The sequence below is a fragment of the Salvelinus alpinus genome, chromosome 5 (genome assembly GCF_045679555.1).
Source record: "Salvelinus alpinus chromosome 5, SLU_Salpinus.1, whole genome shotgun sequence".
Taxonomy (NCBI): domain Eukaryota; kingdom Metazoa; phylum Chordata; class Actinopteri; order Salmoniformes; family Salmonidae; genus Salvelinus; species Salvelinus alpinus.
The window spans coordinates 32,048,189-32,063,352 of NC_092090.1; the positions used below are offsets into that span (position 1 = coordinate 32,048,189).

At 43.7% G+C, this 15,164-nt stretch overlaps 1 protein-coding gene across 11 annotated transcripts in view; it reads left to right on the forward strand.

The window, feature by feature from the left end:
- The window catches only part of ppfibp2a (PPFIA binding protein 2a), a 36,356-nt gene that overhangs the window by 6,898 nt on the left and 14,294 nt on the right, over positions 1 to 15,164 (forward strand). For 3 of the 11 annotated variants that reach the window (XM_071401386.1, XM_071401387.1, XM_071401389.1), the window contains 6 exons: positions 4,843 to 4,956; positions 7,392 to 7,523; positions 9,067 to 9,354; positions 9,720 to 9,812; positions 10,640 to 10,748; positions 11,589 to 11,650. In XM_071401386.1, coding sequence (XP_071257487.1) covers positions 4,843 to 4,956; positions 7,392 to 7,523; positions 9,067 to 9,354; positions 9,720 to 9,812; positions 10,640 to 10,748; positions 11,589 to 11,650 — 798 coding nt within the window. Of the gene's footprint in view, positions 1 to 4,842; positions 4,957 to 5,710; positions 5,938 to 6,704; positions 6,805 to 6,840; positions 7,085 to 7,391; positions 7,524 to 9,066; positions 9,355 to 9,719; positions 9,813 to 10,639; positions 10,749 to 10,970; positions 11,004 to 11,588; positions 11,651 to 15,164 lie in introns of those variants that run through there. The other 8 variants (XM_071401392.1, XM_071401393.1, XM_071401395.1 and 5 more) reach the window with 6 other exon arrangements.

The window sequence follows — 15,164 nt, forward strand, 5'->3', positions numbered from 1 at the left end:
GCGAGAGAGAGCGCGAGCGAGAGAGAGAGAGCGAGCGAGAGAGAGAGAGCGAGAGAGAGCGCGAGCGAGCGAGAGAGAGAGACATAGAGAGACATAGAGAGACATAGAGAGACATAGAGAGAGAGAGAGAGCTGAGCAAAGAAAAGAGTCTCCTCATCCAGCTGGTCATGTTGCTGAATTCACAAACCTGTTCTACTAACACACTGAAGCCTCAGGACCAGAACATCCAATCAATCAGAATAAACTAAATTACAACACAGTCAAATCAAAACTACATTGCTTAATGGGAAACACAAGCACAACGCGAAATGCAGTGCTATCCGGCCCTAAATCGACAGTACACTGTGGCTAACTATTTGACCATGGTTACTGATCGAAACCGTGACAAAGTACAGGCTCAGTGAGCACAGACCAACCTGCACATGTCCTCTATATTGTTATTGTTCAACGGTTGACAATATTGATTATTATTATTATCTTAATATTGTAAATATCCAAAGTAAGCTTTGACAATATGTACATTGTTACGTCATGCCAATAAAGTACATTGAATTGAGAGAGAGAGACAGAGAGAGAGAGAGAGAGATGTAGAGAGAGAGAGAGAGAGATAGATGCTTCACCTGCTTTGACAATGTTAACATATACTTCCCATGCCAATAAAGCTCCTTGAATTGAATTGAATTGAGAGAGAGATAGGGAGATGTAGAGAGAAAGATTTTATTTTATTTATTTTATTTAACCTTTATTTAACCAGGAAGGGCTCAATGAGATTTAAACTCTCTTTTTCAAGAGCGTCCTGGCCAAGATAGGCAGCACCAAGTCATTACAAAAATGACAGACAACATGAAAAACTACAAGTAATCTAGTAAAAACCATTGAATTCACTAGAGTATAACAAAATCAAAAACAGCAAATTAAAACCATTGACAGGTCAGGGAATCAGCCTAAAAAATCCTTCATCAGTCATTTAAAAACACCAATCGGGACAAGTTCTTCCAGTTTAAAAGTATTTTGTAAGGTGTTCCAAGACAATGGCGCAGAGTACATAAAAGCCCTTTTACCAAATTCAGTTGGGACATTTGGAACAGTTAGCAGGATAAAGTCCAGCGAACAAAGAGAGTACCCACCACATTTCTGAACAATAAAAATGCCCAAATAAAAAGGTAGTAAACCTAAAATGGCTTTGTAAATAAAAGTATACCAGTAACTGAGCCTACGAGTGACTAGAGAAGGCCAGTCAACCCTGGTATACAAAGTGCAGTGGTAGAGAGAGAGTGATGTAGAGAGAGAGATGTAGAGAGAGAGAGAGATGTAGAGAGAGAGATTTAGAGAGAGATGAATTCTGCATGCAGAATTATCCAAAAATATCCTCAGTGTTCAACGTAGAACACCAAATAATGCATGCAGAGCAGAATTAGGCCGATACCTGCTAATTATCAAAATCCAGAAAAGAGACGTTAAATTTTACAACCACCTAAAAGGAAGCGATTCCCAAACCTTCCATAACAAAGCCATCACCTACAGAGAGATGAACCTGGAGAAGAGTCCCCTAAGCATGCTGGTCCTGGGGCTCTGTTCACAAACACAAACAGACCCCACAGAGCCACAGGACAGCAACACAATTAGACCCAACCAAATCATGAGAAAACAAAAAGAAATGACCTGACACATTGGAAAGAAACTGAGCAAACTAGAATGCTATTTGGCCCTAAACAGAGAGAACACAGTGGCAGAATACCTGACCACTGTGACTGACCCAAATTTAAGGAAAGCTTTGACTATGTACAGACTCAGTGAGCATAGCCTTGGCTACTGAGAAAGGCCGCCGTAGGCAGACCTGGCTCTCAAGAGAAGACAGGCTATGTGCACACTACCCACAAAATAAGGTGGAAACTGAGCTGCACTTCCTAACCTCCTGCCCAACGTATGACCCTATTAGAGACACATATTTCCCTCAGATTACACAGACCCACAAAGAATTTAAAAACAAACCTGATTTTGATAAACTCCCACATCTACTGGGTGAAATACCACAGTGTGCCATCACAGCAGCAGGATTTCTGACCTGTTGCCACAAGAAAAGGTAAACCAGTGAAGAACAAACACCATTTTAAATACAACCCATATTTATGCTTATTTGTTTTCCTTTTTGTACTTTAACCATTTGTACATTGTTACAACACTATATACAGTGGGGAGAACAAGTATTTGATACACTGCCGATTTTGCAGGTTTTCCTACTTACAAAGCATGTAGAGGTCTGTAATTTTTATCATAGGTACACTTCAACTATGAGAGACGGAATCTAAAACTAAAATCCAGAAAATCACATTGTATGATTTTTAAGTAATTAATTTGCATTTTATTGCATGACATAAGTATTTGATACATCAGAAAAGCAGAACTTAATATTTGGTACAGAAACCTTTGTTTGCAATTACAGAGATCATACGTTTCCTGTAGTTCTTGACTAGGTTTGCACACACTGCAGCAGGGATTTTGGCCCACTCCTCCCTACAGATCTTCTCCAGATCCTTCAGGTTTCGGGGCTGTCGCTGGGCAATACGGAGTTTCAGCTCCCTCCAAAGATTTTCTATTGGGTTCAGGTCTGGAGACTGGCTAGGCCACTCCAGGACCTTGAGATGCTTCTTACGGAGCCACTCCTTAGTTGCCATGGCTGTGTGCTTCGTGTCGTTGTCATGCTGGAAGACCCAGCCACGACCCATCTTCAATGCTCTTACTGAGGGAAGGAGGTTGTTGGCCAAGATCTCGCGATACATGGCCCCATCCATCCTCCCCTCAATACGGTGCAGTCGTCCTGTCCCCTTTGCAGAAAAGCATCCCCAAAGAATGATGTTTCCACCTCCATGCTTCACGGTTGGGATGGTGTTCTTGGGGTTGTACTCATACTTCTTCTTCCTCCAAACACGGCGAGTGGAGTTAGACCAAAAAGCTCTATTTTTGTCTCATCAGACCACATGACCTTCTCCCATTCCTCCTCTGGATCATCCAGATGGTCATTGGCAAACTTCAGACAGGCCTGGACATGCACTGGCTTAAGCAGGGGGACCTTGCGTGCGCTGCAGGATTTTAATCCATGACGGCGTAGTGTGTTGCTAATGGTTTTCTTTGAGACTGTGGTCCCAGCTCTCTTCAGGTCATTGACCAGGTCCTGCCGTGTAGTTCTGGGCTGATCCCTCACCTTCCTCATGATCATTGATGCCCCACGAGGTGAAATCTTGCATGGAGCCCCAGACCGAGGGTGATTGACCGTCATCTTGAACTTCTTCCATTTTCTAATAATTGCGCCAACAGTTGTTTCCTTCTCACCAAGCTGCTTGCCTATTGTCCTGTAGCCCATCCCAGCCTTGTGCAGGTCTACAATTTTATCCCTGATGTCCTTACACAGCTCTCTGGTCTTGGCCATTGTGGAGAGGTTGGAATCTGTTTGATTGAGTGTGTGGACAGGTGTCTTTTATACAGGTAACGAGTTCAAACAGGTGCAGTTAATACAGGTAATGAGTGGAGAACAGGAGGGCTTCTTAAAGAAAAACTAACATGTCTGTGAGAGCCGGAATTCTTACTGGTTGGTAGGTGTTCAAATACTTATGTCATGCAATAAAATGCAAATTAATTATTTAAAAATCATACAATGTGATTTTCTGGATTTTTGTTTTAGATTCCGTCTCTCACAGTTGAAGTGTACCTATGATAAAAATTACAGACCTCTACATGCTTTGTAAGTAGGAAAACCTGCAAAATCGGCAGTGTATCAAATACTTGTTCTCCCCACTGTACATACATAATATGATATTTGTAATGTCTTTATTCTTTTGGAAGTTATGTGAGTGTAATGTTTACTGTTTATTTTTATTGTTTATTTCACTTTTGTACGTTATCTACTCCACTTGCTTTGGCAATGTTAACATATGTTTCCCATGCCAATAAAGCCACTTGAATTGAATTGAGAGGGGGGGGGTTAATCCAGTGTTGTTGTGTTGTTTTGTTGAACAGGTGTCAACAAGGGTTAGGAACAAGGACAGTGCTTCTTAAGTTTGTGTGTGTGTGTGTGTGTGTGTGTGTGTGTGTGTGTGTGTGTGTGTGTGTGTGTGTGTGTGTGTGTGTGTGTGTGTGTGTGTGTGTGTGTGTGTGTGTGTGTGTGTGTGTACACTAGTTCTCAGGGCTGCTGAGTAAGGGTTTTTCTGCAGTCAGGTCCAGACTTGCTGGCTACAACTCACCTCTGTTTCTGGCAGATGTGATGTCTTGTTGTTGTGTATAGGTCTCATGTACACACTAACACATTCCTCCACTAAACTCCATCTGATTGGCTGGTTGAGCCCTGCCTGTTGTAGCTGATTGGCTCTTTCGGTAGTTTGTTTTCTCAACAGCTGTATCTATATCATGAGTAGTGCAGAGCCGGCCTGATGAGTTGATCTGAGAAAAACTCATGAAGGACAAAGAGTCCTTCATTCAGCTTTGGAAATATTTGTTATCTGACAGTGTGAAGGGTATATCAATTAAGGAGCTGATTTGTTGTGAAATGGGTGGCAGGCAGAGAGAGGTGATTTTAATGACTTTGAGAAAGTGCATGTGGATGTTGGGGTTAGATAACTTCCCAGGTGGAGGGTGGAGCCAGGAAAGGGGGAAGAGGGGAGGGAGGGAAGGCAGGAGCAAAGGGAGGGAGGGAGAAAGCGAGTGTGGGAATGAAGCATGAACAGAGGTCAAGGGGGTTGACAACATTGAAAAGAGGGTGTCAGAAATGTTGTATTGCTGCATAGTAGTGTGACTGAGTTTCTCCTTCATTCCACACACACACACACACACACACAAACACACACACAGGTGAGCGTTCTGACGGACCAGGTGGAAGCTCAGGGTGTAAAGATCAGTGATCTGGAAAGTTCTCTGGAGGAACACCAACACAAGCTAAACTCTACAGAAGAGATGCTGCAGCAGGTAAGGACCTCCCACACTGGTCCTCTTCCATTCATACAAACCTTTGAACCTCAACCTTATTCACAGTCTCAGTTTAGACTGGCTTCGGTATGATATCAACTTCCTCGTTTTGTATGGTTATCAGGTTCACTGCCATACAGTTCCTATTCACTTCCAAACAGTTCCTGTTTCTATTCAAACTGGGTTCTGAAAGTCTGCATCACAGCAGCACAAATATTATGCCTTCTCCCTTAGACTGACATCATGACATTTGCTTTATGTATGACTAGAATACTTTAAAATAATTCATGTGTGAGTAGGGGACATTTAGATTTAGACACTCTGTCACACAGACTGTCTAGACATGCTGAGTCTCATGGTAGACTGCCTCCTAGAGAGTCCAGTATCCCAGGAGGAAATTCCTCCCCGGGATTCCAGTGAGCCGGGCTCTAGATCTCTGCGGCAACCCAAATATTTAGTGTGGTCTGTTCCCATCCAGGACTGATTCTTGGAGTGGAGCGTCCGTCTGCTCTGGAAGGTTTGGTCATGGTGCTCTGCTCTAGGGCTGGTCTGTCTGGGCAGGTGTGCACAGGACAGAGAGCGTAGTCGGTCACACCCCTAACCACCCAGATGAGGTCGGACACATCGCCTCAGGCTGGGAGGGAGGGTTGGAAAGAGGGAGTGAAGGGACAGAGAATGAGAGAGAAATGGAAGAGAAGGTGTAAAGGGACAACGAGAAAGTAAATACACTGAGAGATTAAGCAGTGAGAGAGAGCAGGGGTGGAGGGAGTCGAAGGGAGTGCTCTGTCATCAGTATAGATGGTGTCCATGTCTTCCACTCCTGTGAGGTGCAGTGGAGTTCAAACTCAGAGCAGACATGGAAACTCAGTCAGAACCAAGGATCCTCTTTACAACTGAGCTAAGATAACTTCATGACAGCAACATCTTCAGCCTTCATGCATGAAAAGGACTATTGTCAGTCCATACAAACTGGAAACTGAGGTAGGACAAACTTAGCATAATAGTAAGTTGTTTTTGCTACAGTATATCATCCTTCCAAGGAGAGGCTTTCAACTGCTCCAAAGTTCCCCCAAATACATTCTGTATACTATGCAGACTGTGTTAGACTGTCTTCAAATGCCTTCAATGCATTTCATTTGGTAGCCATTGCAAACTTCAATTACGTTGCAAAAAGTTTATTAAACAGAAGCAAAAGGAATGAAACGAGAGGGACCTACTTGAATTTGTCCAATTGAAACTTTTGTTTTGCTCTGTTTGTTTCCATTTGGTTCTTAAACAGTAAACAGTTTTCGTAATGAATACACCCCTGGTTAACTCTGTACAGCAGGGTTGTTCTGAAGGGCCGGGTTTGTTTCCATGAGCTTTGGTCATTATGAGGCTTTGGACCTGAGCCACAAATCTCTTACTAGTGACACAGCTCTAATATTTTCCATGTGCACTCTCCCAGAAACCCAACCCTTTTCGCTTCAAAAAAGCTACATTTTTAAATGCCCATGGTTGGACTGCCTCAGTGCTTCAGATATTTTCTTTGGACCTTTCTAAGGCTGTGTTTACACAGGCAGCCCAATTCAGATATGTTTTCACTAATTGGTCTTTTGACCAATCAGATCTTTTCACATCAGCGCTTTTTCAGAGCTGCTCTGGTCAAAAAACAAGAGAGTGAAAAAAATATCAGAATTGGGCAGCCTCTGAGAATTTGCACCTGCCTGAAATCAACATAATTAGCTGTTGAGAGAAATGGGTACTTTCAAAGGGGACAGGTTTTCTGATAAAGAGGGATAATTAGTGTATCAAGCAAGGTCCTAATCAGCATGTTTGATTGATAGCAATCCTCATTCAAATAGGAAGGCATGTGCTGAGCCTCTACAGTACTTCTATTTGTTGTTGTATGGGATCTGTGCACGGTTCTGTGGGCTGTTTTACGCTCTCCTCTACATGCTTTGTGCTTGTGTGTTTGCCTTTGAGAGGGGCAGTAAAAATAGTGCACAGAAGCTGTGTATATTTAGCTGTGTGGACTGCGTCTGACAGCAGAGGGTTTACTCTGAGAGAACTGAGCAGACGATAGCTTCTTTAGTGTCCAGAATAGAAGTTCTGTTTGGGCTTGGTGTCTTTACTACTGTCTCTAACGGTCAGTGTGTGTGTGTGTGTGTGTGTGTGTGTGTGTGTGTGTGTGTGTGTGTGTGTGTGTGTGTGTGTGTGTGTGTGTGTGTGTGTGTGTGTGTGTGTGTGTGTGTGTGTGTGTGTGTGTGTGTGTGTGTGTGTGTGTGTGTGTGTGTGTGTGTGTGTGTGTGTGTGTGTGTGTGTGTGTGTGTGTGTGTGTGTGTGTGTGTGTGTGTGTGTGTGTGTGTGTGTGTGTGTGTGTGTGTGTGTGTGTGTGGGGTCTCTAACCATTTGCATGATTGGTGTATTAACACGTGTGTCTCCCTTGGTGGCAGGAGCTCCTTAGCAGGACGTCACTGGAGAGTCAGAAGTTGGATCTGATGGGAGAGGTGTCCTACCTGAAACTGAAGCTAGTGGACATGGAGGAGAAACAGATTCATGGAGTTGAGAGGCAGCACAAAGCAGAGGTAAGGACACACACACATAAGGAGGGGTGATGAGTAATACTAAGCTTAGGTATGACTGAGGCGGTCAGAGTTGAGTCCCTGAGACAGACTAGCATGTCTGTGATTACAACAACTGACAGGTTTTTATTTGTTTTTAGACTGTTGCGCTTAAACAAGTATAGGGAAGTTGAATTCTGTCAGGACTCTTTCTAAGGGGGTTTGTTTCACGTCCCTTGTGACATATCTGTTTAGTGAAGTGAGCTTTACCAGGAAATGACAGGAGTGCATGTAGAAGTCCTGTTCATGTTTTGGGAGACCCAACCATGTATTCAGCAGCTGACTTTATGACAAACATACTTTTAAAGACAGAGTAAAATGTATTCTACCCTCTTCCTGGACTACCTAGGAATGAAACCTCTCTCCAAGGAGTCCTAGCTCTGTTTTTAGTTCAACCTGAAATGTATGTTTGCTTAAGCCCATATGGTATGTTGGGTTACCTACACCCATCACCACATGAAGGTAAGGTCCAACATTTTCCTCAGAACTATTGCAAAACATGGCTTGTCAATGAGCCTTTGTGCCCCAGAGCACATCCATACTATGTGAAGCCGTGCTGGCATGATGGATGACTGGGTAAACCTGAGGGTGAGTAGAATTTAACTCGGCGACAGGTTTTACGTTTCAGTCTAAAGTCCTGATGTTGTTGAAATCATGACTGGCCTATTGTGTGAGCTGCTGAGGAAGGTGTTAAATGAGGAAACCCCACCCCTTTCAAGACCGAGTAGCATAACACTTTAGACAGGAAATTATCCATACCTGTGGTTTGTAATGTAGAGGATATTCAGTAGGTTTAGTAATTTAAGGACATGTGGTGCAATAGTCTTTCTGCTCTGGTCATGTACACACACTGCCTTCCCTATGACAGCTTTCTGGAGAGAATGAAACTTCTGCTTTGAACAATCCACTGATGTGCCATGTGTGACCATTCAAGCATGCATGTGAATACGCACACACATTGACACTCACTTTGGAGGCCTCCCTGCTCTGGAGCAGTCACTAAGCTCATGGTTATATATAGCTGTGGACAGCTCTCCATATATCTGTCATATCCTCTATACTGGACACCATGTGATACTTCCACAGTCCAGGCATAGCTCTATGGTTGTTTACGCTCTAAGTATGAGAACATGCCTTGCTCTAATGGACTAGACTGTTTCTTTCATGTGGCAGTAGCATACACGTGTGTGAGATTAGGTACCTCTTGTTCTCACTCCAGTAGGGCATAAGCATATTTACCCTGACAAAACTACTTCACAGGCCCAGAGTGTGTTTAGACCTCACAGAGCTGTGTTTCTCATTGTGGTTCACTCAGACATATAAACCCAAAACAGTGCATGGCTTTAAACATTCCATTTGTTAATTTATTAACTAAATGGGTGTAAAAAAATGGTTAGTATATCGTTGAGGAACTCCACACACAGTCCTTCCCTTTTTTCATTCTTCCTCTCATTCTGTGTTTGTTTATTTTAATTTTCCTTATTTCTCTCTTCCCTTTGTGTGTCAGAGTGTCGTAAACTTGATTAGTGAGCTGCAGGAGCAGATGTGTAGGTTTCAGCAGGAGATCAATTGCAGGATCCGGGAGAAAACAGGCCAGGCTGACAGCAGCCTACAGAAGGCCTGCGACACTGGGTCCACGGATGCTCAAAACCCAGACCAGGGGCTCGCCTGTGATGGTGGCCCAGAGGAGGTACACGACAGTGGGCTGGAGGAGCCTCCTGACGTGATCCCATTTTCAGGCGTGGAGAATAGCTCCAGTACTTCTGAGGAGCAGTGCTGCTGTGGAAGAGAGAGTGTAGGCAGAGAATGTCTGCATGACCTTTGATCCTAAGCATGTAGTTGTCCATCACTGTGTATGGTATGATCCCAAGGCTCTGACACTTAGATCTGTGCTTGCACTAAGGAACCCCTCACCACCAAACTTGCACATGCATAGTTCATGAGACCCAATGCAATCCCATTTAGTGTGTAGATAAGGGGGTTGATCCATGCACAGTACTGCATCATTTTTAAGAGGCATTTCATTGTGAGTATAGTTAGCAGATAGAACTCATGGACTAATTGACAGTCTCCAGACTATTAAAACAATCCATTATCTGTTGATGTACATTTGTGACAATGACATTTACAAGTTGTATATCCTCTTATCAATGTCCCCAGGTCATACTTCAAGAGCTCAGACTTCTCAAGGAGAAAGTAGACCATCTTGAAGACCAGAAGTCCCAGTATGAGAGGAGACTCAAAGCAACAAAGGTATAACAAACATACGTTAGCCTACCTCCTCTCCTGTTATGTCTAGACTGTATTAGTAGTGCCCAGATTCCTCTGCTAACTGCAGTTTTCCTAAACTCTGTCCAATCTGCTTTTCTGCCCAGTTAGATGAGTCATACAGACACAAAAGTAATTCACAAAAGCTTATTTTCTTTACAAATCTGCTGACCATTTTCTTTGTAGAAATAGATTTAAATGGTAGCACAGTCCCTTGGTGGTTTCTCTTGGCGGTTAACAATGCCTTGGTTAACACACCCCATTGCCATACCTCGCAGGCTCTCAACCTGGCTCTCTTTTGCTCACTCTTTCACTCCCCTGCACTCTCCACCCCTCAATTTCACCTTTTCCTGAACTTCTTCATTGAGGTACTTTTTACTTTCACTCGGGACAGACATGAATCTCCTTTTTGTTCATATGTATTTTAACTTTAATCACTGCTAGTCTAACACATTTTTGACTATTATCAGGCTATATATGGTCATGTTGGTTGTGGTTGCGTTACTATGAACTTCAGTCTGCCCTATATAAACATATAGCCTGCTCTGGAAAGATGAACCAGACAAATCATGTAAATATCAGCTTGAGTGTGTATTTATAAGCATTTTGCTGTACCTGCTATAACATCTGCTAAACAGTTTACGCCACCAATAAACATTGATTTGACTTAGTCTCCAACAGTTGTATGAGGATTATGTTATGAATGTGTTGACTTAAACTGTGTCAGTATGTTGTCTTTCTGAGAGCATAAGTGTGTTTTAGCTTATGCATGCTCCTGATTTCCCCCCCCCCCCCCCCCCTCAATCACACAGGCAGAGCTATCAGACCTCCAGCAGCTCCTGCTCAGTAAGAATGCTGAGATAGACAGCCTGCACACACAGCTCCTGGCCAGACCACTGTCCACTGAGACCTCAGAGAGAGGTAAGCACCCAAACAAACGCTTCTTCCAAACTGCGTAACTTTAATACAGGGTTTATTCTGTAATGAAGGCGCAATGAGTCCTTTCTTGGTGACTAGTCAACAGGTTTTTGTCAGCCATGGATCAATAACATGCTGCAACAGTGGTAGCAAAAGGTGTGCCTGCATGTGAGTGGTGTCTAACAATGGTTCTCTCTCTCCACATTGCATAATTTCCACTGTTAGAGGATATGTACAGGAGAAGGCTCAACAACAAGCGTAAGCCTTAACACTATTTAACAACTTTAACACATTTCTTTCAACCTCACCATCTTATCCCTTCTCTAAATGCACTCCTTTCACACTGTCGTGCATACCCTGTTGTGGGGCTCCAAGAAAATCAAACCCAGGAATGGACCTTGGCTTCCTCTGTCTGGCAACATTTTAATGAGCTCACATTTCTTCAACTGAGTATATTGAATCACTGATCAGAATACAGAATTTCCACTGGGAAGGAACTCTTGATCTGTTAATGTCAGCCAACTGGTGTCCAGTACCATAACCTTGATATGGCATTGTGCTCTTGCTACTAGTGGTATACTGTAGTTGAGTAAGTTTCATTTTCAGAAGATGTCTTTTCCATTGCACATGGCTGCCTGTCAACTTTCTCTGCTTCATTTCTACTTTATTGTATGGACCTCTAGCTCATACTGTTGACTTTCCCTGGCTAGATGAGACCTTTTCCATCTGAGAAAGGTTCTGCGCCATCTATTTTACATATGCCTAAATGAAAGATTGCAAATACATTGTCATATTATGGTACTGCATACATGCTGGCAACTGCAGTATGACTCCTTTCTACAGACCAGGAGCTCCAAAGGTTAAAGACGGGGATGGAGACACTGCTGGTTGCCAATGATGAAAAGGTGAGTAGGCGGCTGTCAAAAGTTACGATAAATGTATGTTTTTCTCTCTTGGTCCAGTAGTGAGATGTAATTTGGCATACATCACAAAATACAACATTGAACAGTGTGATCCCATTGCTTTGTATATAGTTGAGTACCATTGTCTACGTTAAGCGGTGTTGGCATACACAGCACAACCATCATTACTGTTTGGATGGCAGGGGCTGTTGGAAAGCCGATGGTGTATGTATCCGCTCATCAGTAGCACCACCCACAGGCATTAATGGCACAGTAGGGCTTTTGTACTCTTACAGTTGCATGCACGGGTGGAATCTTGGCTCTTGAAACAAATGTGCCTCATGCTCGCTCGCTCTCTCCACAGCCATCCATTTTAGGCAAAGCCACAATTAATGAGTCCTGAATATGCCCGACCTAATTTTGGAGTTTGGTCCATTAAGAGAAACTAGACCAGGGTACTGGCACCACTTCAAAACACACACACGCACTCTGTTACCACTACTCTGATTTCCAGCTGTTCCCATGTCACACTCCACACTTCTCAACTCTTATGTTAAAAGTGTATGGAGAAAACCATTTACAGTGCCTTGCTAAAGTATTCAGACCACTTGGATTATTTCACATTTTGTGTTTAAAGTGGGATTAAAATGGATCAAATCAAACTTTATTTGCCACATGCGCCGAAAACAAGTGAGGACTTTACAGTGGAATGCTTACTTACAAGCCCTTAACCAACAGTGCAGATCAAGCAGAAGAAAATATTTACCAAGTAGGCTAAAATAAAAAGTAACACAATAACAATAATGAGGCTATATAGCGGGGGTACCGATTCAGGGTACAGGCTAGTTGAGGTAATCTGTACATGTAGGTGGAGGCGAAGTGACTATGCATAGGTAACAAACAAACAGCGAGTAGCATCAGTGTACGGGGGGGGGGGGGGTTGGGGGGGGGTTCAATGTAAATTGTCCGGTGGCGATTTTTATGAATTGTAAAGCAGTCTAATGGCTTGGAGGTAGAAGCTGTTGAGGAGCCTTTTGGTCCTAGACTTGGCGCTCCGGTACAGCTTGCCGTACGATAGCAGAGAAAACAGTCTTTAACTTAGGAGACTGGCGTCTCTGACAATTTTATGGGCTTTCCTCGGAGACCGCCTATTTATATAGGTCCTGGATGGCAGGAAGCTTGGCCCCATGTACTGGGCCGTTCGCATTACCATCTATAGCGCCTTACCGAGCAGTTGCTATACCAGGCGGTGATGCAACCAGTCAGGATGCACTCTGGTGCAGCTGTAGAACCTGTTTAGGATCTGGGGACCCATGCGAAATCTTTTCAGTCTCCTGAGGGGGAATAGGTTTGTTGTGCCCTCTTCACGACTGTCTTGGTATGTTTGGACCATGACAGTTTGTTGGTAATGTGGACACCAAGGAACTTAACTCTCAACTCGCTCCATTACAGCCCTGTTGATGTTAATGGAGGCCTGTTCAGCATGCCCTTTCCTGTAGTCCACCATCAGCTCCTTAGTCTTGCTCACATTGAGGGAGCAGTTGATGTCCTGGCACTGCCAGTTCTCTGACCAGCTCCCTATAGGCCATCTTGTTGGTGATCAGGCCTACCACTGTTGTCATCAGCAAACTTAATGATGGTGTTGGAGTCGTGTTTGGCCACACAGTCGTGGGTGAACAGGGAATACAGGAGGGGACTAAGTACACACCCCTGTGGGGCCCTAGTGTTAAGGATCAGCGTGGCAGACGTGTTGTTGCCTACTCTTACCACCTGGGGTGACCTGTCAGGAAGTCCAGGATCCAGTTGTAGAGGGAGGTGTTTAGTCCCAGAGTCCTTAGCTTTGTGGACACTGGTGTTGAACACTGAGCTGTAGTCAATGAACAGCATTCTCACATAGGTGTTCCTTTTGTTCACGGGAGAAAGGACAGTGTGGAGTGCGATTGAGATTGCCCCAACATATGATGCAAATTGGAGTGGGTCTAGGGTGTCTGGGAGGATGCTGTTGATGTGAGCATGACCAACCTGTCAAAGCATTTCATGGCTACCGATGTGAGTGCCACGGGGTGGTAATCATTTAGGCAGATTACCTTCACTTCCTTGGGCACAGGGACTATGGCGGTCTACTTGAAATCTATTAGAGACTCAGTCAGGGAGAGGTTGAAAAATGTCAGTGAAGACACTTGACAGTTGGTGCACGCATGCTTTGAGTACACGTCCTGGTAATCCATCTGGCCCAGCTGCTATGTGAATATTGACCTGTTTTTAAAGGTTTTGTTTCCATAGGCTACGGAGAGCATTATCACATAGCCATCCAGAACAGCTGGTGCTCTTGTGCAGGCTTCAGTGTTGCTTACCTCGAAGCGAGCATAAAAGGCATGCAGGTCGTCTGTTAGGCTCGTGTCACTGGGCAGCTCGCGTTTGGGTTTCCTTTTTGTAGTCCGTAATAGTTTAAGCCCTGCCACATCCGACGAGCGTCAGAGCCGGTGTAGTAGGATTCAAACTTAAGAGGGTGTTAATGCTTTGCTTGTTTGTTGGTTCTCTGAGGGCATAGCGGGATTTCTTATAAGCGTATGGATTAGTCCTTGAAAGCAGCAGCTCTAGCCTTTAGCTCGATGCGGATGTTGCCTGTAATCCATGGCTTCTAGTTGGGATATGTACGTACAGTCACTGGGGACGACATCATCGATGCACTTATTGATGAAGCCGATGACTGAGGTAGTGTGTTTGTCAATGCCATTGGATGAATCTCGGAACACATTCCAGTCTGTGCTAGCAAAACAGTCCTGTAGTCTAGCATCCGCGTCATCTGACCACTTCCGTATTGAGCGAGTCACTGGTACTTCCTGCTTTTGTTTTTGCTTGTAATCAGAAGGATAGAATTATGGTCAGATTTGCCAAATGGAGGGCGGGGGAGAGCTTTGTATGCATCTCTGTGTGGAGTAAAGGTGGTCAAGGATTTATTTAAATTTTTTGCACGTGACAATTTGGTAAAACTGATTTTAAGTTTGCCTGCATTAAAGTCCCGGACACTAGGAGCAATGTCTATCTAGAGAAAATACGCTAATGTCAAAGTGGATTAATTATTTTATATATATACAGTGGGGAGAACAAGTATTTGATACACTGCAGATTTTGCAGGTTTTCCTACTTACAAAGCATGTAGAGGTCTGTAATTTTTATCATAGGTACACTTCAACTGTGAGAGACGGAATCTAAAACAAAAATCCAGAAAATCACATTGTATGATTTTTAAATAATTAATTTGCATTTTATTGCATGACATAAGTATTTGATCACCTACCAACCAGTAAGAATTCCGGCTCTCACAGACCTGTTAGTTTTTCTTTTAGAAGCCCTCCTGTTCTCCACTCATTACCTGTATTAACTGCACCTGTTTGAACTCGTTACCTGTATAAAAGACACCTGTCCACACACTCAATCAAACAGATTCCAACCTCTCCACAATGGCCAAGACCAGAGAGCTGTGTAAGGACATCAGGGATAAAATTGTAGACCT